The sequence below is a fragment of the Vigna unguiculata genome, chromosome 3 (assembly GCF_037176805.1).
Source record: "Vigna unguiculata cultivar grain cowpea cultivar isolate G323 ecotype 2 chromosome 3, ASM3717680v1, whole genome shotgun sequence".
Taxonomy (NCBI): domain Eukaryota; kingdom Viridiplantae; phylum Streptophyta; class Magnoliopsida; order Fabales; family Fabaceae; genus Vigna; species Vigna unguiculata.
Window position 1 is genome coordinate 63,883,868 of NC_140794.1, and position 27,201 is coordinate 63,911,068.

The following is a 27,201-nucleotide window of genomic DNA, read 5'->3' on the forward strand; positions in this document are numbered from 1 at the left end:
CTCAACATTTACTTTAGAAGAGGAGAAGTCAAAAGGGAAATCCCAGTAGCACGAAAATGTTCTCCTATGCGTTACATCTAAGAAACTTCAAATTTTATTGTATCATCACTCCCTACACTACAAATCTCGTTTCCAAAACAAAATGCAAAACCTCACTTTCTTTTCCGAAGCTTGAAAACACAATGGCGTCCAAGTCCTCAAAGCCCAACCGGGGGCGATTCGTGTGCTCTTGTTTCATAGTCATCTTCTTCCTCTGCTTGTTCGCAGCAATTAACGAAGTTCGATTCAGTGGCTTCCTAAGGTTGGGTCGATGTGCTCTCTCAAACGAAACTGCACCCATAAGAAACGAATCAGAAGACCTTAGAATCCTGATCTCCGTTCTCACCCTCCCCGACCAGTACCTGCGACGACACTTCCTGCGCCTCGTGTACGGCACGCAAACCTGGGAGGGCGCGAAAGTGGATGTGAAGTTCGTGTTCTGCAATCTCACAAAAGAGGAGCAGAAAGTGATGGTGGCGTTGGAGATCATGCTTCACGACGACATCATCATCCTGAACTGCACCGAGAACATGAACAGGGGCAAAACGTCGACGTTCTTCACGAGCCTGCCGGAGATGTTCAACGACACGAGCGGTGTGGGGCCCTACCCTCCCTACCACTACGTGATGAAAGCGGATGATGACACGTACGTGAGGGTTAACAGTTTGGTGCGGTCGTTGAGGCCGTTGCCGAGGGAGGATTTATACTATGGGTTCGTCATACCGTGTGGTAGCATGGACCCCTTCAAACACTACATGTCTGGGATGGGGTTTGTGGTGTCCTGGGATATCGTGGAGTGGATCCACGGCTCTGATATTCCCAAGAAACACGTGGTGGGCCCAGAGGATAAGGTGTTCGGAGATTGGATGCGGTGGGCTCGCCGTGGAAAAAATAGGTACAATGCTAAGTGGTCTATGTACAACTACCCTGATCCACCCTCTGTGTGTAGCCACGAGCTCTGGAATGACACTATTGCAGTTCATTTGTTGAAGAATCAAGAGAAGTGGATTCGGACTCTCTCCTTTTTCAACCACACCCATTCTTTGAAGCCATCCAACTTATATCATATACCTTAGCTTAGTCATCTTCATTCTCCAAATTTGGTTATTTTATTTTTTTTATATATGATGATAGTAATAATTAACGTTACGAAATCTGATTCTGATTTCATTTTGGGGATCTTCATAAGCTGTGGTGTTTTGTTGAGAAACAGAATATAGAGAACATTATTAACTTGCAAGGTGCCATTTTTTGCTTTATTTGTTGTTTCTACATATGCAATTTTGAACTTTCCTTATGATTGTTGTTGAATTTGAGTTTTTAAGGATATTGTTACGGGGAAACAGAGTCCGTGAAGGCGGGGATTTTCTTTTCATTTCTTCCTAACATGGAAAAATAGCATGTGAAAGATTTGTGATGTTCACCTGTTTAGAATTCATCAGCACCTTAGTCTTGTCTGTTTGAACTCTGCAATTTTCTGCAGAAATAATCATTTTAATTTTGGTGCAGTGCACTGCAAAATATGAAGACGATAGATCGCACTGCGTCTGTGCTTCTCTAAAATTTCTAATGTGTACACTTGTGTTCCCTATTTCCTAACTATTACATTGATTAAAAAAAGACTCGTCTGAGTGTTGGAGTTACTGTTGTTTAGTTAAAATTAGGTTACTTACTTTTTAATTACTTTTACATTCATTTAAAAAAGAATATATGTAATTTGCTTTTTAATTTTAAATGTACATTTTATTTTCTCTCATTTTCATTATAATTATTATTATTATCCCTGTTATTAAATTTTACTACTATCGCTGAATTAAGTACATCTTCCTCGGTTAAAGAGTAATATAAAAGTTGGAGAAAAAAACAACTATATGTAATAAGTCGTATCGTTACTAATTTACTAACAGTATTATAATTATTAAAAACACGTCACTGATCCTATTAGTACTCTTACTCTTCACACACCATTACCAATTTTTATAACTCTTCCTACTTTCTAGAGTTATTACGAGTTTCTTTAAGTCAAACATATAAGAAGATGAAAAGTAAGTAATTTGATTATTTGTATGTTATTTTTTTATCACCAAAAAATAAATAAATAATTATAATAAACTATTTCGGGTTCTCTAATTTTTTATAGAAAAAGTTATATGATATTTCTCTACAGGTGCAAAGTGCTAGACACACACATCTTTATATCAAATTTGGTAAAACATATGTATAATGGAACAGAACATGTAAATGTATACGCAAAACTGAGAGACAATGAAACATATACATCTATAATTTATATATTAATTACTCTATTATTATTATTATTATTATTATTTGTTAACAGTCATATCTGCTTTGAATTAATTATTTAACCAAATCATTATTTTCATAACATACGAAAAAGAAAAGAAAAACAGAGAAGAGAAAATTTAAAGAACAATAGAGAAGTCCATTAATTAAAACTAGATTTTGAACTTTTAAGAGGAATAGTCCAATTAAGGAAAACTACATACTTGAATCCAATTAAAAATAAATTGTGGACAATCTTGTCAGTCTAACCAGAACAAAGATCCAAGTGTATTATCTTTTCTAAGAACTCTCTAATTACATGCATGTATGAGTTGATCTCCAAACTCATACAGTATAGATAAGACCAAACTAATTACTTTCACATAATTCATGTAATATAATCAATGTAAAAAAACCTAGACAATTTTTATATCAATTGTCAAGCTAATGTAGAAAGTGATCATATAACGCAACAATTTATAAATTTTACTATAAAAGTTGTAAACATGCGTCTATAATAATAAGAAAAAAAAATGTTCACAAAAGATAAATTAAGAGTATTTGAGTTATCATTAGTGAGACACGTTACAATGCATCATTACTTTAAATTATGTCATATATTTGTATCTAACACGTAACCGTATCTAATATTTTAGAATACTCTCCCATACTTATTAATAAAGTATTTGATATTTAAACTAAAAATACTTTTGATGATAATAGTTTATAAAATTTATATTGAAAATGTTTAATATATTTTATTTTAATTTGAATTCATATAATAATAATCACATATTTATAATATTTTTAAGAAATTGTGTACATTTTCAATATACATATATTATGTATCATGTTCTATTATTTTTAAAATAAATGTATCAATACATCAAATACATATCGTATTTGATACATATGTCATATTTGTACAAACACATTCTCAATGTTTTCATACTAATTTTTGTCCTCGTACTAAAAGTATAATTTTAACCAAATTCTTTGACACAAAAAACAATAAAAAGATGCATATATGTTGAAAAAAAACATTTTCACCAATTTAATTATGTAAGAAATATGTAAAAGAAAATGATGTATTAATGAGAGATTTGAGGAACATGGTTGTGTTCTTTCTTATAGATTGAGTAGGGAAGAGGGAGAGGAAGCTATTTGAAAGATTAGAGGGTGAAGTTAGTGTTATTTATTTCAAGGAACTTGGAGGTGATTTTGGAATGTAGTAGGGAGTGAAGTATGGGAAAATTTGTAACTGAATTGATTAATGTAACATATTAAAAAACTTTTAATATATAAAAAGTTAGATTACTAAAATGTCCGTGATGTTAAAAATAATATAAAATGATATATAAATGATTTAGATTTATTTTTATAAATTTTATTGAATGATTGAAATTATAAAAAAATTATTTGCAAGAAAATGAATAATATAATATATTTGGTATGAAAATAAATTTAACATTTACATATTGAATGTTTATTTAGGAAATAATTTATTTACATGGAGATTTTATTTTATTTTAATAGTAATGAGGATAACTTAGTAATTTTTCTTACATCATCCTCTAATCTCATCATATATAACATGATGACATTTCATATGAATCCTGCTAATCCTCCCTTGCCATTCCCCTTCATTATCGAAAAAGAAACACGTGCAACACCTCTTTTACCTCTCTTCCTAATCCTCTTGCATAGTAAATTTATGCAAAGGAACAAAATGTAAGGGTGTGTTTGCTTCCAAAGATGGATTTCAAGAAGAGTGAATGAATGAATTTTATGAGATGTAAAAAGTGATGTTGCTTGTTTCAAGGGATGCATATTTGAAAGTAGAACCGTCAAAATGCGTTATAACCGCGAGCCAACCCGGTTCATCACTGGTTCGGGTCGGGTTGGGTTGAAAAAAAATTACAAATTTCAGTACGGGTTAAAAATGAATCCAACCCACTAAGAACCTGGTTCATTCGGGTTGAACCCGTGATGAGCCGGGTTGGCACACCAACCCACAAATAAATTTTAAATATTAAATTAATACATATATATATTTATTAAATTAATATATATATATATATATATATATTATACATATATTATATATATTATATGTATATATTATATATATTATATATTATATGTATATATTATATATATATATATATATATATTAAAAAAATAAGTGACAAAAATGATTTGATGTTAGATAGTAATTTATATTTTTGTGATTTTGGTTTGTATTTGGAGTTTAACATAATTTGAGATTTTATTTGGAATATTTTATTGAAGTTTATTTAGATTTTAATCGGAATTATAATTTAGTTTTTTGGAGATTGAAGTAAAAAATTGTGTGTTGTTTTTTTAATTAAGTGAGTCAGTGAGTCAATCCATTTAACCCGTCAACCCGTGATGGGTCGGGTAGGGTTCTAATTTTGTTGGCTCGCTAATAAGTGAGCCGGTTGGATTGACCCACTAAGTGACCAACCCGTCGCGGGTTAAGCCGGATTAGGTCGGATGACCCGTTTTGATAGCTATATCTGAAAGTGAAGAGATCTGAAGATAAAGTTTATTAAAATTCATGAATAATTTTATGAATGTGATAGATATAAAATAGTATTTTAATAAGTAAAATGTTAGATTACAATTTACTCCGTAATTAAAATTAAAATTAATATAAAATAAAATATAATAATTATCATTAGTTTTAATAAAGCGCCCTTGATATCTTGAAAAATTTAATAATGTTTTCGATTCTGACAAGCACACATAATGATTTTTTTAAAATACTTAATTTGTCCATTCTGAAATGTAACTGCACTCTAATCTTTATTTACTTACAAAACAGATTATATGCATCACGACTTTAAAACATTGAAATAGAATAGCATTAACCATAGAAAAACAAAAGTTGTTCCAGATGAAATTACAAAACAAATAATTTTAAATATAACTCAATTAATTTTTAACTATTTATAAATTTTAGTATTTTTCATCAAACTTTTATTAAATTTTGTTGATTTATTGAGTATTTAAATTTATTAAAATTTTCAGTTAGTTTTTTTTTTTAATTTTATTGCTATTTGAATAAGATTATATTTATTTTACTTTATTATTTTAATTATTTGTTTTTATTAAGATTTTATAATTTATATAGGCAATAATTTTTTTTATTAAATAAAATTTAAAATAAAGTTAACAAAATGTTATTCTAATCTAATTATTAACTAAAATAATAGTAAATCAAATTTTACTTCACGTAGATTAAAGTATATTAATTAAGCGAAGGGTAAATCATTGTGGATGACAACCTGGACCTATGTGAGCAGACCAAAGCTAACTAGAGCCAACCAAAGTGGGACAAATTCAAAATGGGGCCATTCTTAACTATTGGCGTCACGAGGCCAAATTGAAAAAAAAAAAAGAAAAATTTAAAAAATAAGAGGTTTATAGTATTATTTTTTTAATTGTTTCAATTAAATAACTTTTTTTATTTTTTATTCGAAAAAGTGCAAATTGAGTTAGGGTCTTCTCATCAACCAATGAGGTTTACAGTGATATTTCCTTTTTAAGGGGAGCTTGTGAGTAGGTAGGTCTAGGGAGGCCACGTCAGCACTGTTTGTGAGTTGGGTTGAGACCCAGAACATTGCGTTTTCTTCCGCAGCCCACACAGAGTTTGCACCAGTGCTGCTGCGTGAGAGAGTGAGACAACGACTCTTACGCTCCCACACTTTCTTTGGCGGCTGCGGCGGCGCGTCGTTTTCTCTCCGTTTCACTCATCATTTCTTCTCTGTAAGGCTTCTGCATCATTATGTTGCAATCATTTCCTCCTATCATCATCAATTTTCAGATTTATTCCGTTTTTTCCCCTACTCATGATCTCTTGATATTGGTTTGCTTTTGACTGCGATCGTTTTGTGCACGATAGAGTTGTTTTTTCCGTTTGGGTATTTTGTCGAGCATCTGGTGCATAAAAAATCAAACGATGCGACGCGCAGTAGTTTAATTATGTAGTGTTCTTAGCGAACTGGTGGAGTTTAAGGAGAGCCTCTAGTGCTTTATTTTAGCATGAGTTGGTGGAGTTTTTGATTTTCTTGTCCAGTTTGATTTTCGCGTGAAAATAACGCACTTATTCTGCTCTAATTCACAATGTCAGTTTTGTGTGTCAAGTTTCTATGAACCCATATTAATTGCTTTCGATAATGTGAATGTCCTAGACTGATTATGTTAAATGTCCCAATTTTTGAAAATTAACTTGGTGAGGTGAAATTGTCATCATATTGAAAAAAAATAAACACCCCGTGGTTGCAGTGAAGGATTTAGGTGTCGCGTTTTCAATGTAGCAGCGGTTAAGGTTGGGGTAGCTTGAAGGAGCCTAATGCTTTTCCACATGGGTAGTTTTCCAGTCTAGTATACCTCCGTTAAGTTTAGATGCTGCCTAGAGACAGTGTATTCAATTGTGCCAATCTGCCCACCTTAGGTATCTCTTGTGGTTTTTTAGGGTTCTTGGTGCCGAAATCTTCTTCGTCATCAGCAGGGCAACTATTCCTGTCTTAATGGATTGGTTCAGCTTCTGCAATTCTGGCGCAAGAGTTTTGGGGGATTCCCAAGTGTCCCAGGATTACGGTTGGCAGCAGACACAATCCTCATCCTCAAGTAATTTTGGGTGAAGGGGCTGGGAGTGATGATCCAACTACTCGGTCAAAATACGACTGGGATGGTCCAAGTAGAGTACAAAAGTCGCGTGCATTAATGTTATTTCAGGGTCTTCAACTTTGTCCTAAATCCTAATGAGTTGCTGGGGATTGCTTAGAGCCTCTTTTTTATCTTTTCCGGGATCAATTTATTGATTATGTTCATGGGTTACACCTAAATGGACAAGTATGCAGTAGTGCATGCATAAAGCTCATAGCTGATTCCACCACCCTTACTTATGAACGTCATATATGCATGGAAAGTCATACATATGAAACATGAATCCAACTAGAGCTGAATCTCATATGTGTCTCAAATCATGAATATATTCATGAAAGACTTAAATCAATGATTCCTTATACAGAGAATTAAGAACAAGAATAGAATTAGTATCCATCACAAGAATTAAACTAGGATTCAAATACACCAAATAGAATGGAGCTAAGAATAAACTATACCAAACATTTTGAAATACAAGACATATGAACCAAGTAGAGAAGGAAACAACGTAAATTATGAATAGAGTTGATTATAGGAGAAAGTGATTGAACAAGAACAACTAGAAAGAAAGAAGAACTCAAATAAATAAGAAAAAGATGGAGGAAAGTTAGATCTGGAAGAAGCAAGGCGTGCTGCTTGGAATAAAATTCCGTGCTCCTCTCCAAGATAAGCACCAAGGACGAATCACCACTTGACTTTCTATGGAGATAAGACGATCTAGAAATGGAATCACACTTACAATACAAGTGCCAAAAATACTCTCAATTGTTTCATATATCAAAAGTAAGTTGCAAGAGGAGGAGATGGTTATTTATAAGTGAGTTATCCAAAAATGAAAATGACTAATATAATTTTTGGATGAGATTTTAAAATAGAAGTGAAGGGAAATTTGATCTTTGAAATTAAAATCCTAGGCTACCTTAAGCTTGGCTGAAAATTGGAGGCATGTCCAATGCCTTAGTTATGCTTTTCTTGCTCCTGTGTAACACATGCCTTCCTTACGTCTTATTGCCTCTCCATATAGCTCAATTTGACAGGAAACTGTTGTCCACACGGGCTTCAATTGAAGCCCAACTATAAACACGAATGCTATTTGTACCTAAAATTTGCAAAGAATTAAATCCTAATTTATGAGTTCATGACATAGGAAATAAGAAACTAATTTTACAAGCAAGAATATTGTATCTTGTTGTGCACCTGTTTCTTCCAATGATGTATTCTTGTTATTTTTCTTTTTCTTTTTCTTCATTCATACACTAGTCACTGCCACGGTGATATTATGATCTGACTTGCTGAATAATTTTAATATTAATCTTTTGTTACGCACATAATATTGCATTTGGATGTTTGCATACATTGGTTGCATGAGACCGTTATGCTACTCTAATTGGTTTATGTCCTCTATTTTGTTCAGTTTTATTTCTGAAATTAACAATGAAATACAAACAATAATTGTGTTTCACAGGGTTTGGTGCATTTCATTCTGATTCATTATGGGCAATGGTCCGGCTCCGTTTTCTGATATTGGAAAAAGGGCGAGAGGTAAGTTTGCATTTGGAATCCTATGATGTTAATTTGCGGAATGCCATGGTAGATTTTTTTGCCAATGGTTCTAGTGTATTTGTTAAGGGAGGCCGGCAATGGCAGCACCACAGCCGGCAACGGCATGATTATGTGTTAGAATTTGGCCTTCGGACATATGCCATTGATGACAACGGAATCATAGTATATTCATTTTTGTATGTCATTAAGTTGTAAATGATCTTGTTCCAATGTTAGCGAACAAGTTGTCTATAAAACTTCTCTACTTTCAAACCTTTTCTGACTGATCCTTACAAGGAATACATGGTAGAAAATCTAGATTGTTTGTTTCTCTGTATTTCATATCAAGTCACTTCTAAATTTTATATAATATACCAGTGGCATTAAGTTGTAAATAGTGTTGTTCCTATGCAGACCTTTTGTACAAGGATTACAACTTTGACCACAAGTTTAGCCTGTCAATCCCAAACTCCACTGGATTGGTAATGCATAACCCACTCTGCTATTATTTCTTTTTAATTACTTGTATTATTTCAGGGTCAGTTTTTCACTGCAGTTGATGCTGATATAAAATCCATTTTGCTTGAATATGCTGTAGTCTTAATCACACGCACAGTCAATGACACATATATTGAACATCATATAATTTAAGAGCTGTGAATATATTGAGTATTGATGTTGCTTTCATACCTCCTCCTTTTGACTGGCCATCAAACAGGAGCATGATTCTTCAGAAATCCGAGATAAATGGATTGCATCCCATTATTGGTATATGAGGATAAAAATTTCATCACATCCTTCTTTCATCTTTCTTTGTTATTCGACTATTGAGTAAAATAAAGGAAAAGGAAGAATGGATAGATTTAGTATAATACTTAGATGACCAGTGTGATGTCAATAAGTTCATAATTTGCACACCGTCAAAATGTTAATAATTGCGTATAATTAATTTTATTGCTAGTCATATATCAAGAGTTGCGAGATAAAAGTTAACCGCTGGATTCCTAGAGAAATATTATCTTTCATTGGGAATCATGTTTTATCTATTTTAACATATCAAACAAATATACTAAATTCTGAAGATATTGAGTAAATCATTAATAACTAACCATGTGTACTTACAAAATTCACTTCAGTGTCAACTAAACTTCGTCCCAATATGGATTTGGACTGCCAAATACAGTGCTGCGAGAGAGGATGAATATTGTTTTCTCCTTTCTTGGGCCAGTTGGGTTCATAAAAGTCGGGAACTTATGTCTTTCAGTTCATGGTTTGTTTACGCGTTCCTACGAGTGCTAAAGATGTTCACAACAATTGGAAACTTGTATTTTACCAAATAGGCTTAAGTTACTGCAACCCTTAGTCTCCATCATTCTGTCTACATTGTACCTAATTTCAAATTTCTTTTTTCCATTTTGGCAGGGGCTTATAGCAACAGGATTGAAGAAGGATCAAGTTTTTGTCGGTGACATAAGTACACTCTACAAGAGTGGAAATACTACAGTGGATGTGAAAGTTGATACATACTCTAATGTAAGTAATAGAGTTCTACTTTTACTCAGATATGCTTCCTTTGATACATAGATAATGTTGCTGCCGTTGTTTAGACAATCGGACAGTAGGTTGGGCTGGGAACCATCCTAGTAATTGGTCCGATCATTATATAAAACCGGGAAATTTTGGACCGGTGACAACTGGTCCAAAACCTATGTAGTGAACTAGTTTGAACCATTAATTTAAAAAGTATTTTTTTAATCATTAAAAACTTTAAAATTTTAAACTAAAAAAGTTTATAATCAATTAAAAGTCATATTTGGTGAGTTTTACAAATTGATGAGCTATTTTATTCACTACTATCTTTTGTTATAAAACATAATTTAGTCATGCATATCAATTTATATTTTTTATATATTATTTTCTTATAATTTTGTAATATACGGAAACTTATTTTTGTTAATGAATATTATTGTATTTTATTAATTTAACATACTTATTATGATATTTTTTTATTCAAATTTTGATATTTATTGTGAATTTTACGAATTATACATAGTGATATCTTTTTAGTTTTTAACATAAGAAAATTATGTTATTATATTTAATAATATTAATGTATTATTTATTAGAACCGGTTTATTTACATTTAAACCATTGAGTTTTGAACAAGTGTCTTGACCGGTCGGATTTTAAAAACATTGGTTGCTACTTCTAATACTTTAAATTTGTTAACGACTAAGTGCTTCAAAAAGTTGAAGCTTTCTAAGATGTCATGTAAACTGAAAACAGTCGCTGCCATTGTTGAAATTATGGGGTTTTAGGTACAGTGGGACGAAGATAAATAAATCATAATATTTTTAATAATGTTGTATTGACTACTGCAATAAATAGCAGTATGTAAACTAATTATAATCATAGGTAAATAGGAATCAAATTATGAGATGAAAATATGGCAATCAACCTTAAGAGATATGACTAAGATATGACAGAGTAGAGTATGATATTTTATATTTTCTAACTAGTTGAACCTACCATGATACTTTCTCTGATTTACCTCTCCAGGTATCTACAAAAGTGACTGTGAATGATATCTTGCATGGTACAAAAGCTGCTTTGAGCTTCAACATACCTGATCACAAGTCAGGGAAGGTGGGTATAATCTAGATTTCTCAGAGCTAGATAATGTTAATGCATGATTTAGAAGACTGGATTAAGTAAAGCATTGTATTCTTTTACTCCTGAAAATACTTTAAATGTTACATCTGATTTTTACATTATGGGGATTTCATAAATTTAACGACTCTTCTAGAGCTTAAAGCATAGAAGAAAAATAAGCCACAGAATTTATAGTAAAAGTTTCATCTAAGTAACTTTAGACAACAAAATGGAATGCATTCCTTATTACCTTGAGTTATGCTGAAAATCATGTGGTTGGCATATTGTTGATGAAGTTTGTTCGCTTGATTGAAATTGGTTCCAATCAGAAATATCAAGTTAATAAACTTGTGCACCAAACTGTTTAGTTTTAAGGAAGAATGCTCTTTCTGTTTTCTCTTTTTGGGGGTAGGTGTGGTAGAGAGGTTGTCTGTTATCTTATGGTAACCATTTACCTTACCGGTAATGATTTAGAGTTGTAACAAGGACAAGTTGATTTTATTTGGGGAGTAGCTTGGTGAAGCCTGTAAACGGCCGCTCCAGTTGATGGTGGGGCTGTGGCTGCTAATGTTTGACTGTTTGTCCCTTCCAAATCCTCCAATAATGGGAGCCTACTGCAATTGGCCATCCTTTTTTATGCTTGTCAATGTGTAATCAATGAATTTAATTTGGCATTCTAACAACGCATCTTATCATTCTATATTATCTCAGCTGGATGTGCAGTACCTTCATCCTCATGCAGCCATTGATTCTAGTATTGGTTTGAATCCATCCCCTCTATTGGAGCTTTCAGCTGCAATTGGCAGCAAAGATCTTTGTCTGGGTGCTGAAATTGGATTTAATACAACTTCTGCTTCGTTCACAAAATATAATGCTGGAGTTACCTTCAATAAACCGGATTTCTCTGCAGCGCTTATGCTGTAAGTAATGTTGGTACTATATTTCCCGTGTTATAGTGTCTTGTTTTGTCTTTCATTTACCTGCTTTTTTGTTTATTCCTTTCTATGTTTTCCTTTATCTGTGAAGACCTATCAGAAAGGCTAGATAAAATTTTAAATATTGTTAGCATATCAATAATTTATAGTTAGCGTTAGACATACAGTTACGTAATATTTTTCTGAAATAAGGTTTGTTATTTATTTATTTTTAGAAACGAAAAAGTAAGCTAGAAAGGAGCACAATACATAGGGAGAAAACGTAGAAGTTGAATCTCTTGAGAATCTTTTCAAAATGCCTTATTCTGAATTGTCACGTGACCTATCGTGATAAATATCAACGCCTAAAACATTTAATGAAGGTCCTTGAGGCTATTTATTATTAATTGTCTTAGCCAATAGATTCAACAAATTGCTAGCACGAGAATGTCATGGACATGTAAGATGGGAATCATGAAATTGTTCCCACTAATCATCAAGTAAATGCACTTATCTACTCCATTTTCCTTAAAGCTAAAAGAGGTGATAATCTAATCAAACCTCAGAAGTCACTGTCTGGTTGTTTGTTTTAGTCCTCATAGTTTGGCCATTTAGATTCTTACATAATTAGGGAACATTACAACAATAGGGAAACACAATATGATTTAAAGAGAAAGTTTAGTCAAAGAAAATCTCTAAGCAAAATAAAATGTAATATAACTTATATCACCGTGATCCTAATAAACAACTATACGATACCAAAAATTGGTTAACTTAAGCCAAGGAAAGCATATTCTACAATAACAAATCACACTAAACTACAGTATATGGATAGAGAGTAATTATTATTAATGTAATATAAAAGTCAACAATAATCATTATAATCATATCATATTTTGTTGTTTAACTAATACTTAAATTCTTACTATTGTTCCAGGATAGACGAGTTAAAGTAATGCAAACCAAGAGAGATACACATAAGAGAATGATAATCTATGCCATGCACAATTATAAAATGCCCTCAAATTAATTCCTCAATTGAAGGATAATACTATGGAATGTTATGTACAGAAAACATATATTAATAGAGAGGAAATCACAACTTTGAAGCTCAAATCCAAAAGCATGATGTTTTGCATTAAAAAAACATAACAAAATATCAAGCTAAGTGATTACATGATGGCAAATATGACAAAATTATCAATAAATAAGTTTTATGGTTAGCCAAATATATTGCATGTTGAATTAAGGATATTATAACTATTTAAGGATGTGATAGTGAATAATATTCAAATAATCGTTACCCTCTTGCATATAATTGCAACATTAAATAAAATCCATAAAAGGAGAAAAAATACATCATCAACAATGAGAAAAAATCCATAATATCTAAATGTTTTTAGACTAGTGTTATTGATCCTTGTATGTAGATTCATTGAAAATTTAATGACTCAATGATGTATAGTTATTTGAAAAATTCTCAGATCAATGTTAAATCATATATATATATATATATATATATATATATATATATATATATATATATATATATCTCAATTTATGTAGAAATACTCACTATATGTGAGATTACAATTATATTTGGATGCAAGTGCCACAGACCATACATGCCCTCTAATTAAGTGCTACACACTCACAATCTATCGCTCCCAAAAGGTGAAAACGATGCAATTCTAGAATAATTGGTAATTAATGCATATCTGAAATTTCATTCATCTCTATGAGCACTACGGAACCTTTGTTTCCCTTGAGTGTCTTTTGTTCAGCTTCTAAGGAATTATTGTAGAGATTGTGACGTTATTTTGCTTAATGGTACGACAAATTTATAATCCCCAGAGCAGAGACCCTTTAATGAGTCATTTATCAGTGATTGGCCGAACCCATCGACCGGGGACCTTACCAGAATCCCATTCAAATATTTATATACATAGATAGGATAATAATTATATCTCAAATTATCAGATTGATGATGATGATGCTATGATGATAATTATATCTCTTATTGTAATATAATGACAAGGATAATATTTAATTATTATTCCATAATTAATTTAATGTGGTGTACACGTTAAATTCTATATGAACCTTGGGTTATTTCAATAGTTTATTGTGATGTCTATGATTTATGAGGTTGAAAATACGGTGGTTTTTAGTGATTTTTGAAGGCATGGGTATTTGTTAAATGATTAATTTATGTTTTCTTTTGTCTTTTTATTTTTTAATTTTCGTTTGCAAGTGGAGAAATATTTTTCTGGAAGCTACACGATATTATTATAAACTGCAGTGTGAGAACAGTATACAAAATTCATTTATCAAACATTTAAATTTAATCTTTCTCGGGAAGTTCTTGATGGATACTGTGGAAGATAGATTTGTTACTATAAATAATGTGCGGGAGGGTGGTATGGTATCCAAACTTGTATGTGCGCATGGTTTCGTTTCAATCTTCCAGTCTCTTCTGCTTAGAGTTTGTGAAGATGTCCTTCTGCAAAAGCTTTTTGTTCAGTTCAAGAAATGTGTTCATCTGCTTTGTTAAAGTATATATTTTACATCATGTCATTAACTCAAAATGCAGGGCTGATAAAGGACAGACCGTGAAGACATCTTACATTCATTATGTTGATCGCCCTGATGCCTTCACAGTTGCTGCTGAAATGACGCACAGGTTTTCCACCTTTGAGAATAGATTTACTATTGGGAGCTCACAGTTAATAGATCCCAAGACAGTTTTGAAGACTCGGTTCAGTGACGATGGCAAAGCTGCCTTTCAATGTCAACGAGCATGGAGGCCAAATTCACTTATAACTCTGTCGGCTGAATATGACTCCACAAAGATCTTTAGTTCATCCACCAAGTTCGGTCTTGCTCTTTCGCTCAAGCCTTAACTTGGCCATCCTATTAAATCTGATTTGGTGACTTCAACTTTTACCGTTATCATTTTGCATTGTTTCCAAAACCCATGGTTGGTTGTTTTAAGCCCCCTATCATAAATTAAACCAAAGAAACTAGTAATATTTGTGAATTCTAAAGCGGCACAGGGAAGGAGGACCCAGTTTTGAAATACTTACATAATGGCTAGAGGGTTTTGTAGCTGATTTGTGATACTACCATCCAGGATCTAGCATATGATTTTGGGGCCAAATTCTATAATTTGATATACTGACTCATGGTCAGGTGGATTTGTAAATGCCTGATGTCTCATTTCATATTATTTTCGCAGTCATATCTTCTCAAATGGCACAGATATTACCGTTCTATTTCACCAGCTCCCTCATCTACCCTTGAGAATAAAAACTAGGAGGGTTGCAAAACAATTTTTTTGGCTATCCTCAGCAATTGAATGACTGCAAGTTATATTAAATATAATTTCCGTGTCTAGGTTGAATTTAGCTAGAGGAATTAATATTTGAAGCCTTAAATTTTTCATGTTCATTTATTTGGTATTTTCATCTGTATTTTTTAAACCTTTCCCGTAGAAATGCGCAACATTTACGGTGAACATTGGATTCGATGATGACCATTTATGGAAATCAAACAAGTGAATGTTACGGTGGTGACAAATTTGAAAAGTCTTTAATTAATTTTATATAATATTACGTTGACATAAGAAACCTAATAGTGACAAGTGCACTAGCATTTTGTTTCTCGTAAAATTGATCTGTAGTATAATTGTCTTGAGAATTAGGTCCATTTTTAGTTATACTGGCAAAGAAATAAACAATATAGATATCGAAGTAAAAAAAAGAGTAGTAATAGATATAAGAAAGAATTACTAATTAATAACTTTTAATATATATTAGGAGTTTGATTACTATTATTTTTGTATTATAACCGCAAATGAAAAGAAATAGAGAATGTCAGCCTTGATTCATATCTAAATTAAAAAAAAATAATGTAATTTGCTTGAGCATAGAAGCTTCTCTTTTGCATTGAAAATAGACAATGACAACGCGAAAAAACAAATAATAACATACATTTTTTTTAAGAAAAACGACTTAAACTTAAAATCTAAGAAATGAAAAAGGAAAAGGAATTACTCACAATAAAAATAAGGATAATAATATTTTGATCCACTTTCTTAATTCATTTTTAATTCATTATTCTAATCACTCTTTAATAATTTATTTTAATTTTGTTTAATGATATGATGTGATGATCTAAGAGTGACTGGAGTAGTGGATTAAAATCAAGTAAAAGAAAATGAATCAAAATATTATTATCTTAAAAACAAATCCAAAAACATTACTTATTTTTAAATAAAAGTATTCTTATGCAATTTTCCAATTATAAATAATTATATTTAATAATAGTTTGACTTTTATAAAAATTCTTCAAAATTTATACAAATATAATTTTATTACTTAATTGTCACAAAAATGCTCACGATATGTATGAATTAAACTCTACAACTCTTATTTTCGTGAGTTTGTAATAAAATTAAGCTCCGTAAAACTCGCTATCACTAGATTTCTTTTTCCTCTAAAAAGAATGAAACAATAAATTACGTGTTTTTAAATTAAAATGTTTATATATGATCACTTAATTCTTATTTTTATAACGATTACTTCAAAAGTTCTCTAAAAAATTTTAATTACTTAATAGAGACAAAAATAAATAAATTAAGCTTCTAAAAAACTCATTATTTTTTGAGTTTAAAATATAATCTTATATTTCTCCTTGAAAAAAATATCTAACACTTTATTATTACCTGATTTAAAAAATAACACTATAATTAGATCTGTCGTTTGGCACACGAAAAATGAATAAATATAAATACGCATTAAGTGTAGAATTACATTTGTTGAAAAAGAAGAAGAAAAGTAAGAAATGTGATGATAATAATAATAGTTTATATGAAGAAGAAAGATAAATGAAGAAGGAAAGAAGAGAAAAAGTGCAGTGATATTTGTGCGTGTGTTGTTGTTGATCTTGGTTGGGTGTGAGTCTTGGGTGTGAAAATGTCGCACAGCGATACCATACCCCTTCACCCATCTTCCCAATCCGACATAGACGAGATCGAGAACCTCATCAATGCCAGCGTTCACCAATCAGTCCCTCCCGCACGGCCTCCAAGTCCCCCACGCGCCTCCATCCCGGTCTCCGTCTCCGCCGCTCCTTCCCCCTTCATTTCTTCCAACCTCCCTACGCCGCCGACAGTCCCCAAATCCTCCTCTTCCACTCCTCCTCCTCCGCCGCCTCCGCGTTCCGACCTCTCCGGGTTTGGACCCTCCCCCAACACGCTCACAGAGCCCGTATGGGACACTGTGAAGCGTGATCTCTCGAGAATCGTGAGCAATCTGAAGCTGGTTGTCTTCCCTAACCCTTACCGCGAGGACCCCGGTAAGGCACTCAGAGATTGGGATCTGTGGGGCCCTTTCTTCTTCATCGTCTTTCTCGGCCTCACCCTCTCTTGGTCTGCCTCTGTCAAAAAGGTATATGTCTATTTCTATCTTCGTTGCACTCTTTTCTTCCTAATTAGTAGGTTTTGCAATTCAGATCGTAAATCGCACTTTCCTGATCTGTCGTTGCCACCTTCTGATCTACTTTTAGTGGCTAGTTCAGCTGAAATTTTCGTGATTGTTAAGAATCGGGTGTCTCTGGATAGAATCGTAGGGTAGAATCCACTCAGGAGTTTCACATTGTGCCTGATCTTGATCCTATTGCTCTGTGTTTGATAGTATCTATTTCGCGGAAACATAGAATAAGAGAGTGAGTGTATGGGTGTGTACGTTCTTGAGTGCCATTTGTGATCTTTTATGGTTTCTTTTGCTGTGTAGTTTGATCTTTTCTTTTTGCTTACATTATTTTTGCATTATGTTACATACTTGAATTGTGATTTATCCTTTCTTAATTTAAGTTGATGGTTCTGATTATGCCTGTTGGGTTTCGGTCATCTCTGTTTATCGATAGTTTGAAAATAAAATTAAAAGTTAAGGACATCTGTAATTTGAATTCCATAGGAGGTGTTGTCCATTGAACAATGAATTGGTGCGGTATAAATCTAGTTTTTAAACATATTCTCGTATTGGCACAGTGCATTATTTTGGTGTTGCATTAAGTCAATGCTCATGGACCATGGTGCTGTTGATTTGACACTCCAACCAGCATTTGTGTCTGTTGGTTCGCTGCACGTGTATAATATATGTGGTGTGGTGCACCATTTCTACCAAGTGTTTTTCCTAAGTCATCCTGCTTCAGTTTTCCCATTTATAAATCCTTCATTACGAAGGTAGAATTGGGCTTTAGATAAATCATGAATTGGGATGTCTATTTTCCAAATCTTAATCAAACTGTACTGTTTATCTCAAGATTCATGATCAATAACTAAAAAATATGACTCAGAACATTTTACCGTACAGAAACATGGAAAATCTATACACACATTTATATGGACATATAAACTTCAAAATATTTTTTATTTTATTTTCCAAAATATCTTGATAAGAAAATATCTTTATTTAAATTTCTATAGAAAATAAAATTTGATTATAATAATTCTTGATTTCACTTTTTGTTTTATGTATTTTGATTTGATTCAAAGAGATGAGAGAATCATGTGTGATTAGAGGGTCCAAGATATAATTCTGACTATCCAAAGTTCAAAAAAGTCTTTGTCGTAGAACTATAACACAAAAGTTGCTTAAGTAAAGAAAAAGTACGTTTTTGTTATGGTTAGGGTTATAAATAGGGCCATCTCTCTTTTCTGGTCCGCTACAGCCGTAAGTGGAATAGAATGGGTAGAATTGCAGTGTGACATTATTTGCCTGCTCTAGGTGCCATTTTTGTGATTTTGGCTGTGAAAAGTATCATTCAACCATCACACAGCCAGATGTGACACAATGACCCTTAGATAGAAAGGTGTTGTAGCCCGCTATGGTAGAATAGCATAATTTGTGTGCAAGATCTGATTCACATTATTCATCTGCTATTGAGGCACAAAATTAATTCAACCTACTATCTCTATCACCAAGCTGAAGAAACATATTGTATCCCTCAAAGTGTATCGAGAATCATAGGATACTGATAATAACCATTGATTATTATTAATTCTTTCTTGTTATGTTGAATTGAATTTTGCGTTGGGAATGTCTTCACATTGTGCTTTGGCATTTGGTTCTTCGTATATTGCCAACACTTACTCTATCCATGTGGCTTTAACATTGGTCATATTCTTTGTCTGACTGTAATTTTTTTTAGATGATTTTTGAGACCGCTATTTATAACTCTGGAAGATTTGTTGTATTATTTAATCTTTTGTAAAAGCTTCGTCTCCTTTTAAACCCTTCAGGTTTGCAAACTTTTCGACTATGCATTTTTCTCTATGTTGAACAGAATTGTCATTAATTAATGTCATTATCCAATGTAAGGGTTGTCATTTGTGATTCCCTGAAGAGCTGAGGTAGTCATATGTTTGTTTGGGTTGATGAGATTTCCTGTGAGCAAATGGCATGGAAGTTAGCAGTTTTTGTGTTCAGGGGCTGTTTCTTTTAGCTTACTTTCTGTTCGTTATTAATAAAACAGTAGCTGTGATAGATGCTAGTAAGAGCTGGTATTGGTTGTACAAGTTTGAAATATCATTAGACACGCTATTGGTAATAGAGAAGAGCTTCGAACACTTAGGATAGTGTGTTCAGTATGGCATAACTTTGGTGTTTGTTCGTGGTTTGAATTGAACTACATTTTTGCAATGATTTCTTTTTTTTTATACTTTTTATGGCAATGGGTAGTTAAATTTCGGTTTGTAAATTATTATTTATAGAGGCTAATGAGGAGCAGTTTCAATAGTGACCAAAGCAGCGTCTTTTTGTGTTCTATAACGGTACTGTCATGATAAGGCTTCGAAACCCCATTTTTACCCCTCGAATAGCATTGTTTGGGTAAAATATATGTCAAAAAGTTACTTCTATATTGATCTCTATTCCTTCACGCATAATTGAACGGACTATCTTTAACTTGTCACATTAGTTCTTCTCCCTTTTAGACTTCACATTCTACTAATTTTTTTATTGAATTTGTTGTGTTCTTTTTTCCATTAGTTTCACTAAGTTACTTCTGTTTTGACCACTATTCTTTCGCACAATTAGATCTCAGATTATAATTTTTTTATATAATTTGTAATGTTCTTTTTATATTAATTTCACCATCGTCTTTTAGTTTATTGCTTCACTATTATTTCTTATTGCTCTTGGATTGATGGTGATTGTGTGTAGACCTTGACATAGTATTTCATGAATTCATATGCTTTGTTTTGCAATTAGTAGTTATGTGTAGTATGAATTATTTAGTTTGTATTTTAATATTTTAAATAGTGGTCATCTCGCGTCTTGCTTTAGTGTTTTCAGAGTTAGCCACTACATGCCTGCTGCTATCTGAAATTGATGATTGTGCTCCGTGATTCTAAAAAAATGTTCTTTTCCTTTTTTAAGGCTATTTGAAGTTAAATATCAGTTGTTAAATTATGAATTTATTGTGGTGGATGATGTAATGATTAGTCCTTGGAACAAATATTTGTAAATTAAATTTTATGGCTGGATTTAGTTAATCTTGTGTCGAGGATTCAAATTTCCTAGTCCGCTACTTGGTCCTCCTTTGTACTATGTGCTAACTTTGGTGCCTCTCTAGTGTATATACTCTTTTTTTTTTTGCCTGCGTTGTAGTTTGCATTGATGAAAGTCTTGGTACAATGGTAAGTTTGTGACCTAGAGGTTATTATTATGGGTTTGAATCGTAGAATATACATGGAGGTGAGGTTGTGTTAATCTATCGTCCTTCAAATCAAACTAAGTGGGAACCTTGTGCACTTGATTTTGTAATTTATATGCGTTGTATAACTAAGTGAATCTGATCAATGTTTAGTATTTTTTCTAACATCTTTTTATTTGATTGTGTCTCAGTCTGAGGTTTTTGCCGTTGCATTTGCTTTACTTGCTGCCGGCGCTGTGATTTTGACATTGAATGTACTTCTTCTGGTAATTGCCTCTTTCTCTGTCTTCATGTGGTCATATTTTGAGTGTCAACTGTTTAATGTTGAAGGGTGGTGGACCTGGCCATTCTTGAAAGTATAATGTGATGAATAAAGACAAACGTTTAACCTTTTTTTCATCTCTTTAAACTTTCAGGGTGGACACATTATTTTCTTTCAGAGTCTGAGTCTGTTGGGTTATTGCTTGTTTCCTCTGGATGTTGGTGCATTAATTTGTATGTTGAAGGACAATGTGATAGTGAAAGTGGTTGTGGTATGTGTGACATTGGCTTGGAGCTCTTGGGCTGCATATCCTTTCATGAGTTCTGCCGTCAACCCAAGGAGAAAAGCTCTTGCACTCTACCCAGTTTTTCTCATGTATGTATCTGTTGGTTTTCTCATCATTGCCATTGACTAAATGCATCAATGCTTCTGATTTCTTTTATTCGATAACCACCTGGAATCTGTTTCTAAATAGGAATTTTTGTTTAATGACCAACCCTTTCTTTTTAATTCTTTTCCGCCCTTCCTTTTTCTCTGTTTAAAATTTGGTTAGAGATATTTGAAGACACACAGTTGTATAATATTACGTGGAAAGTATATGGTGGGATAAAGCTTGCTGCATAAGTATTGTTTTTACTTTCTATTGTGTATTGTTTAATGTGCATGTGAATACTGATAGGATTGATCAAATGAATTATTTTATTTTAGGTGAATCACACTCAACCTTTATGTTAGGCTAATGAAGTTATACCCGAAATACCTATTTTTAATATTATTAGCTTGACCTCCCTTAATTTTTATTATCATGTAAGAAATGAAGATTGGTTTCTGTTGATAGAAAAGATACGTGTTATGTTATATAAATTGGTTTGCAGGTATTTATATGATGATAATAGAATGAATACAGTTAAAAAAAAAATATTATTACAATAGTTATCAAAATGCAAAACAAAACAAAACAAACCCTAATAAATAGTTTGTTTTAGATTATAAAAACGAAAAAATTGGTTAATGACGATAAAGGTGACGTGTAATATGCCCTTCTATTATTTTGTTTAGCGACATGCTGACAACATAACAAAATATGTTATACCCTTATAAACATGGTTCTCGTGTTTTAATAATTTTTATTTTATAATAATGTTTTGTTTGATCTGTTTTCAACATTGTTCTTTGATTTAATACTTTTCTGTTTTCAACACTTGAAAAAAGATGTGAGATGTAAGCCATTAATGTATCTGTTTTCAACTTTGCGTGGAGTGTTTCAATTTAATACTTTTCGGTTGCATGTACTGCAAGCATGAGTTTAACGGTCAACATATTTATTTTATCACTTACTAGAGTGTGACGAGTAATTCGTCGTCTCGGATTGCAGAAATGGAATAGAAATAGGGTTTAAGGAGAAAATATTAGGTGGGAAATGAAAACAAATGTGTTAGGGAGAGTGAAAAGAAAAAAATAAGTGTGAAAAGTTTGTAATTAATATGATTGTAATAGAATAATTTTTTAAAATTAATATATTTAAAAAGTCATTTCTAAAATTTAAAGTAATTTTAAAAATATTTTTATATAAATTATTAATTTTTTTAAAATACAAAGTATAATTAAAATGAAATTCAAATTAAATAAAAATTAAAAAAATTAATAGTAAAAAATTTATGTTTCAAAAGAGAAATATATACAGAAAAGTGTGTTTTTTCTTTCTCATGACATTTCTTTCTTCTCCAATCTTATAGTTCATAAGAAGAAAGCATACTCTCTTTTATCAGAAAGATATTTCTTTTTAAATCACCGGAAACAAACTAAAGATTCGGACCATCAGCAAATACAAGCACGGGTAATAGAAGTATAAGAGGATTGTAATCAAACTACTTAACTTAACTCAATCATGTATATTATTTATTTCTTAATTTTATCAAGTGGATATTGTTATTTTTATGTATTATAAATATTTTCTTACGTTACAGTTCTGAACAAATATTATTAAAAATATTTATTTTAAAATATTTGTATTAAATAATTATTATTTTAAATTTCGTATAATAACAATTTTCTTAGATTATAATTCAATTAATTTGGGTTACTAAATGAAATAAAATAAACTTGACTCTCTCTAGTTAGATTGAAATTTTGATTATATTTACTTATACACAAGGTCGACAACGGGTCGAATAAGATATCTATTTACAACCCGACTCACAATAAAAAAATATTTATTTATTAGTCATTTCATTAATCATTAGGTACTCGTTTAAAAAATATTTGAGTTTTTTAAAACTTGTTGGTATTGTGGATACATGTGAATATTTGAAGACATATATTTTATAAATTTTTAAAATAAAATCACTAAAGAATATAAAAATAAAATATAAATTAAATAAAATATAAATTAATTTTTTTTTATGGGTAACAAATATTTGCAGGTATAGATAGTATGATACTCATACTGTTTCTAAATGAGTATTAAAATGTTCGTTACCCGCAAGTACCAACTATTCATCGTGAGTTTTACCCACAGATATCCGCAAACACATATTTTTGTTATCCCTACTTACACCCTTAAACATTAATTAGAGTGCTATTTGTGAGATTTTTAAGCAAATTGCTAACATCGGATAGCCTAATTGATTCACAAGAGGAAAACAACATAATTTTTTTTCCCATCAACAAAAATAGGTATCGAAAGTGCAAAGGTTTAATCTATACTAATTATTAAGTTTTGGGTTAAATATGTTTTTGTTTTCTTAACTTTTAGTAAAGATTGAAATTAGTCAGTGTTCGTAACTTTGGACCAATTTAATATTTCATCTTTAAAAATACGTAAATTTAGTTCTTTTAACCAAATTTTATTAAGTTTATTTGACGTTTTAAATGCATTTCTCAGTTAACATTAAAGCGAAAATATATCAAACGGTATAAACAACCAAAATACTAATACGAAACACATTTGAAACTTCAAATAAACTTTAACAAATTTTAGTTAAAAGACTAAATACATGTATGTATAAAGTTGAGTGACTAAATTTGATCTAAATTTTAAAAACAAACTAATTCTAATTTTGACTAAAAAAATTAAGACAATGAAATCATATTTAATCCATAAATTTTTAAAGTCTAATACTTATTCATTTTAACATGATTTAATATTTTAACATGAATGATTTTTTCTTAGATTACCTAAAATGAATACTACATCGATCTTATCCACACTACTCCTGGACACACCTCTTTCACGACAAGTTGGCATTTGAATTATTGATTAACGAGAAAGAATGGACGTGAGAGAAAGTTTAAGAAATATCTATTTAAGTAACTGTGGCAAATAAACAGGTGAATCCGTTGATTAGGCGAATGATGGTTGCTTTAAAATGAAAAGCCCTTAGACGTTGGAATCTCGTAACCGAAAAAGCTTAAATAATTAGGATTAGTAGGTTAAGATTGAGACATTAGAGCATTCATTGTTTCCCTATATGTAGATTGGTGGCGGCGTTTCTGTACACTACTTGCCCTATCTTTTCACCACTTTCTTCCAATACTTATTCATACAAAAAAAGGGTGTAGCTAAAACCCACCAAATTTCCTTTCACACTAGTTTTCATCTTTATTATTCTTCTTCTCTCACATAGTCTAATGCATGGTCGTGGATACAATTTCAACACGCTATTATAAATAAATCGAATTTTCTTAAATTCTTTGTATCCTATATAAGTTGCTACATAGGGTCAAATAATAAATATTTAGTTGGCATGCTCTGTGTATTCTTCTTAAAGTATCATCATTTCACTTCCTCACTCTAGCTAACTAAGTAGATTTACGCATTTTGATATGACCTCTTTTCAACGGATTCTAATCCTCATATTCTTCACAACTAATTGAAGATGGATGTTATCATGTTAACTTGTAAGTTTAGTTTTTTTTTTTTTTATCGATAAATATTAATTGATAATTTTTGTTAGATAATTTTTTATATTTCTTCTTTTCGATTCATCAGACCAATCTTATTTTTCTAAATTATTAATAAGATATCAAATCATTAATACATTCCAAAACTTTTAAAAGAAACAACACAAATTCACCCTCTAATTCTTTCAATCTTTTTTTCTCTCTCAAAATCATTTTTCTCAAAAAAATTTATTGCAAATAAAAGAAATAAAATAAATGAAAAGAAAGTTAAATAAAAATGTGAGATTGAACGTAAATAATGACGATCTTAAAATTTTAATATAAATATATTAAAATCAATTATTTATGAGTTACAAAGTAATATAAACAAACTTATCTTATTACATCATTTTTATATTACTTTTATGCTGAATGTGAATAAATGATATACAATAATTATATCTTCTTTAATCACTAATTATATTAGCTTTGGACTTGTTGAAGAAAACACTTCTTAAGTAACAGAGATAATGATAAGGCGGGACCGAAAGCTACCCGATCCTTGTAACTAAAAAAAATTATATTTTCTATCAATTTTGTTTGATTTTTTTTTCCAAAAAATATTTATAAATTTTGTTATGAAAAAAAATTTTGTTAGAAATTGCTGCAAATTCTTTTGCAAAATATTTTGTATAAAATATTTTTTGTAATAAATTTTGTAGAAAATACTTACGAATTTTATAATTTTGTAGAAAATAATTACCTACGAATAAATTACCTGTCAATTAAAATTCTTAAAAAAAATAACAGGAAAAGTTATTTTCTCACAATTTTTTTCAACAAATTTGGAAGAAAAATTTCATGTAAAATATAATGTGAAAATTTTGAGTAGTAAAGCTCATCGAGTAGTGATAAACAATGTTCTTTTCAAGAAGAAACAGAAAGAAAATTTAATTTCAAAGATAAACATAATTAAATCAAATTATATTTACTTTATAATTTGATAAATTTACTTTTCAAGAATCTATTTATTTATTTGTTTATTTCTAAAGATGGATTTGAGAAAGTAAATTTAAGAAAAAAAATGAAAATGAAAATATTTAAATTAAATAAGAATCGAAAGAATTTGAAAGTAAAATTTATAAGAGTTTAATAAATAATGTGATGAAATTAATAGGTTGAAAAAATATTTTAATTGTTAAAATTAAAATATTATCAATTTTACTTTTGGTTAGACAAATAAGTTAAAATAAAATAAAATAAGTATACATTATATTAAAATGAGATGTAAATTATTATTTATAATAAAAAAGTTTAAAACTAAAATTATATTGAAATAAAATAGGATTGATAGAAATTAAGATTAAATAAATTGTGAGTGAATGATTAATTTAAATAGAACTATTATTATTATTATTATTATTATTATGAAATATGAGTTATTATTTAAAATGAAAAAATTAAAAATTAAAAAATTATATTAACTTAAAACGGATTTTGTATCAATTAAGATGTGATATTTAAAAACAAAAAATGCATAAAAAAGGGAATTATTCCTGTAATTTAATATAGACTAACATGACTCTTTTTTTTTTTATTCTCTTTGATGATGAAGTGAATCCTTTCTCTCAAATCTGCCTCTGCACAATCACTGCAACAACTTTAACATCCTCTTTTCTATCAAACAAACTTAGCATTAATCTCTACCATCCAAATACTGACTATAAGAAACTACAAATAGTATGTGATCAGGAAGTAAAGAAGAACATTTTGAATTTATAAACTAAAAGATAAAAACTGTAACTAATAAATAATTGTACCTAGAATTTAATATTTTTACTGAAATGTAGAAGCAACTATAACCAGATTAAAAAAATGGTAGCTTGAATTTTGTTTTTGGCAACAGTTCCTGAAGGGGATGATTGTTCAGAAGAGAAGTATATGAAACGGTCAATTTCAAAGACTGAGAACGATAATGGAGTTGAAATTCCCTACAGAAATTTATTCTTTTTATTTTGTGATAGTTTCTCAAATAAAATTTTGGTCAAAAATAATAAGCAATTGATTCGGTACCAACGATATTAGTCGAAAGACATCATAAAGCATATCTAAAGTATGAGAAAAATGGAAGGTGGCTACAATTTCTTGATGGCTATTCTTCGATATAAATAAAATAAAAGAAAGAAACTCAAAGTAATTTATTCTTATAAT

General features: G+C 30.8%; 3 protein-coding genes across 3 annotated transcripts; all 3 read left to right on the top strand.

The window, feature by feature from the left end:
• On the top strand, window positions 1-1,298 carry LOC114177087 (Galactosyltransferase family protein). The gene has a single exon (XM_028062323.2). The coding sequence runs from the start codon at window positions 57-59 to the stop codon at window positions 1,113-1,115; it is 1,059 nt and encodes a 352-aa protein (XP_027918124.1). The 5' UTR covers window positions 1-56; the 3' UTR covers window positions 1,116-1,298.
• Window positions 1,299-5,900: 4,602 nt separating this feature from the next.
• On the top strand, window positions 5,901-15,330 carry VDAC4 (voltage dependent anion channel 4). Its single transcript, XM_028066013.2, has 7 exons — window positions 5,901-6,114; window positions 8,483-8,559; window positions 8,974-9,041; window positions 9,982-10,092; window positions 11,119-11,205; window positions 11,923-12,131; window positions 14,719-15,330. Exons 2-7 carry the CDS (start codon window positions 8,511-8,513, stop codon window positions 15,026-15,028), a joined length of 834 nt encoding a protein of 277 aa, XP_027921814.1. The 5' UTR covers window positions 5,901-6,114; window positions 8,483-8,510; the 3' UTR covers window positions 15,029-15,330.
• Window positions 15,331-16,974: 1,644 nt separating this feature from the next.
• On the top strand, window positions 16,975-21,744 carry LOC114175670 (Integral membrane Yip1 family protein). The gene is made up of 3 exons (XM_028060451.2): window positions 16,975-17,575; window positions 21,038-21,112; window positions 21,263-21,744. Exons 1-3 carry the CDS (start codon window positions 17,102-17,104, stop codon window positions 21,521-21,523), a joined length of 810 nt encoding a protein of 269 aa, XP_027916252.1. The 5' UTR covers window positions 16,975-17,101; the 3' UTR covers window positions 21,524-21,744.
• The last annotated feature ends 5,457 nt before the right edge of the window (window positions 21,745-27,201 follow it).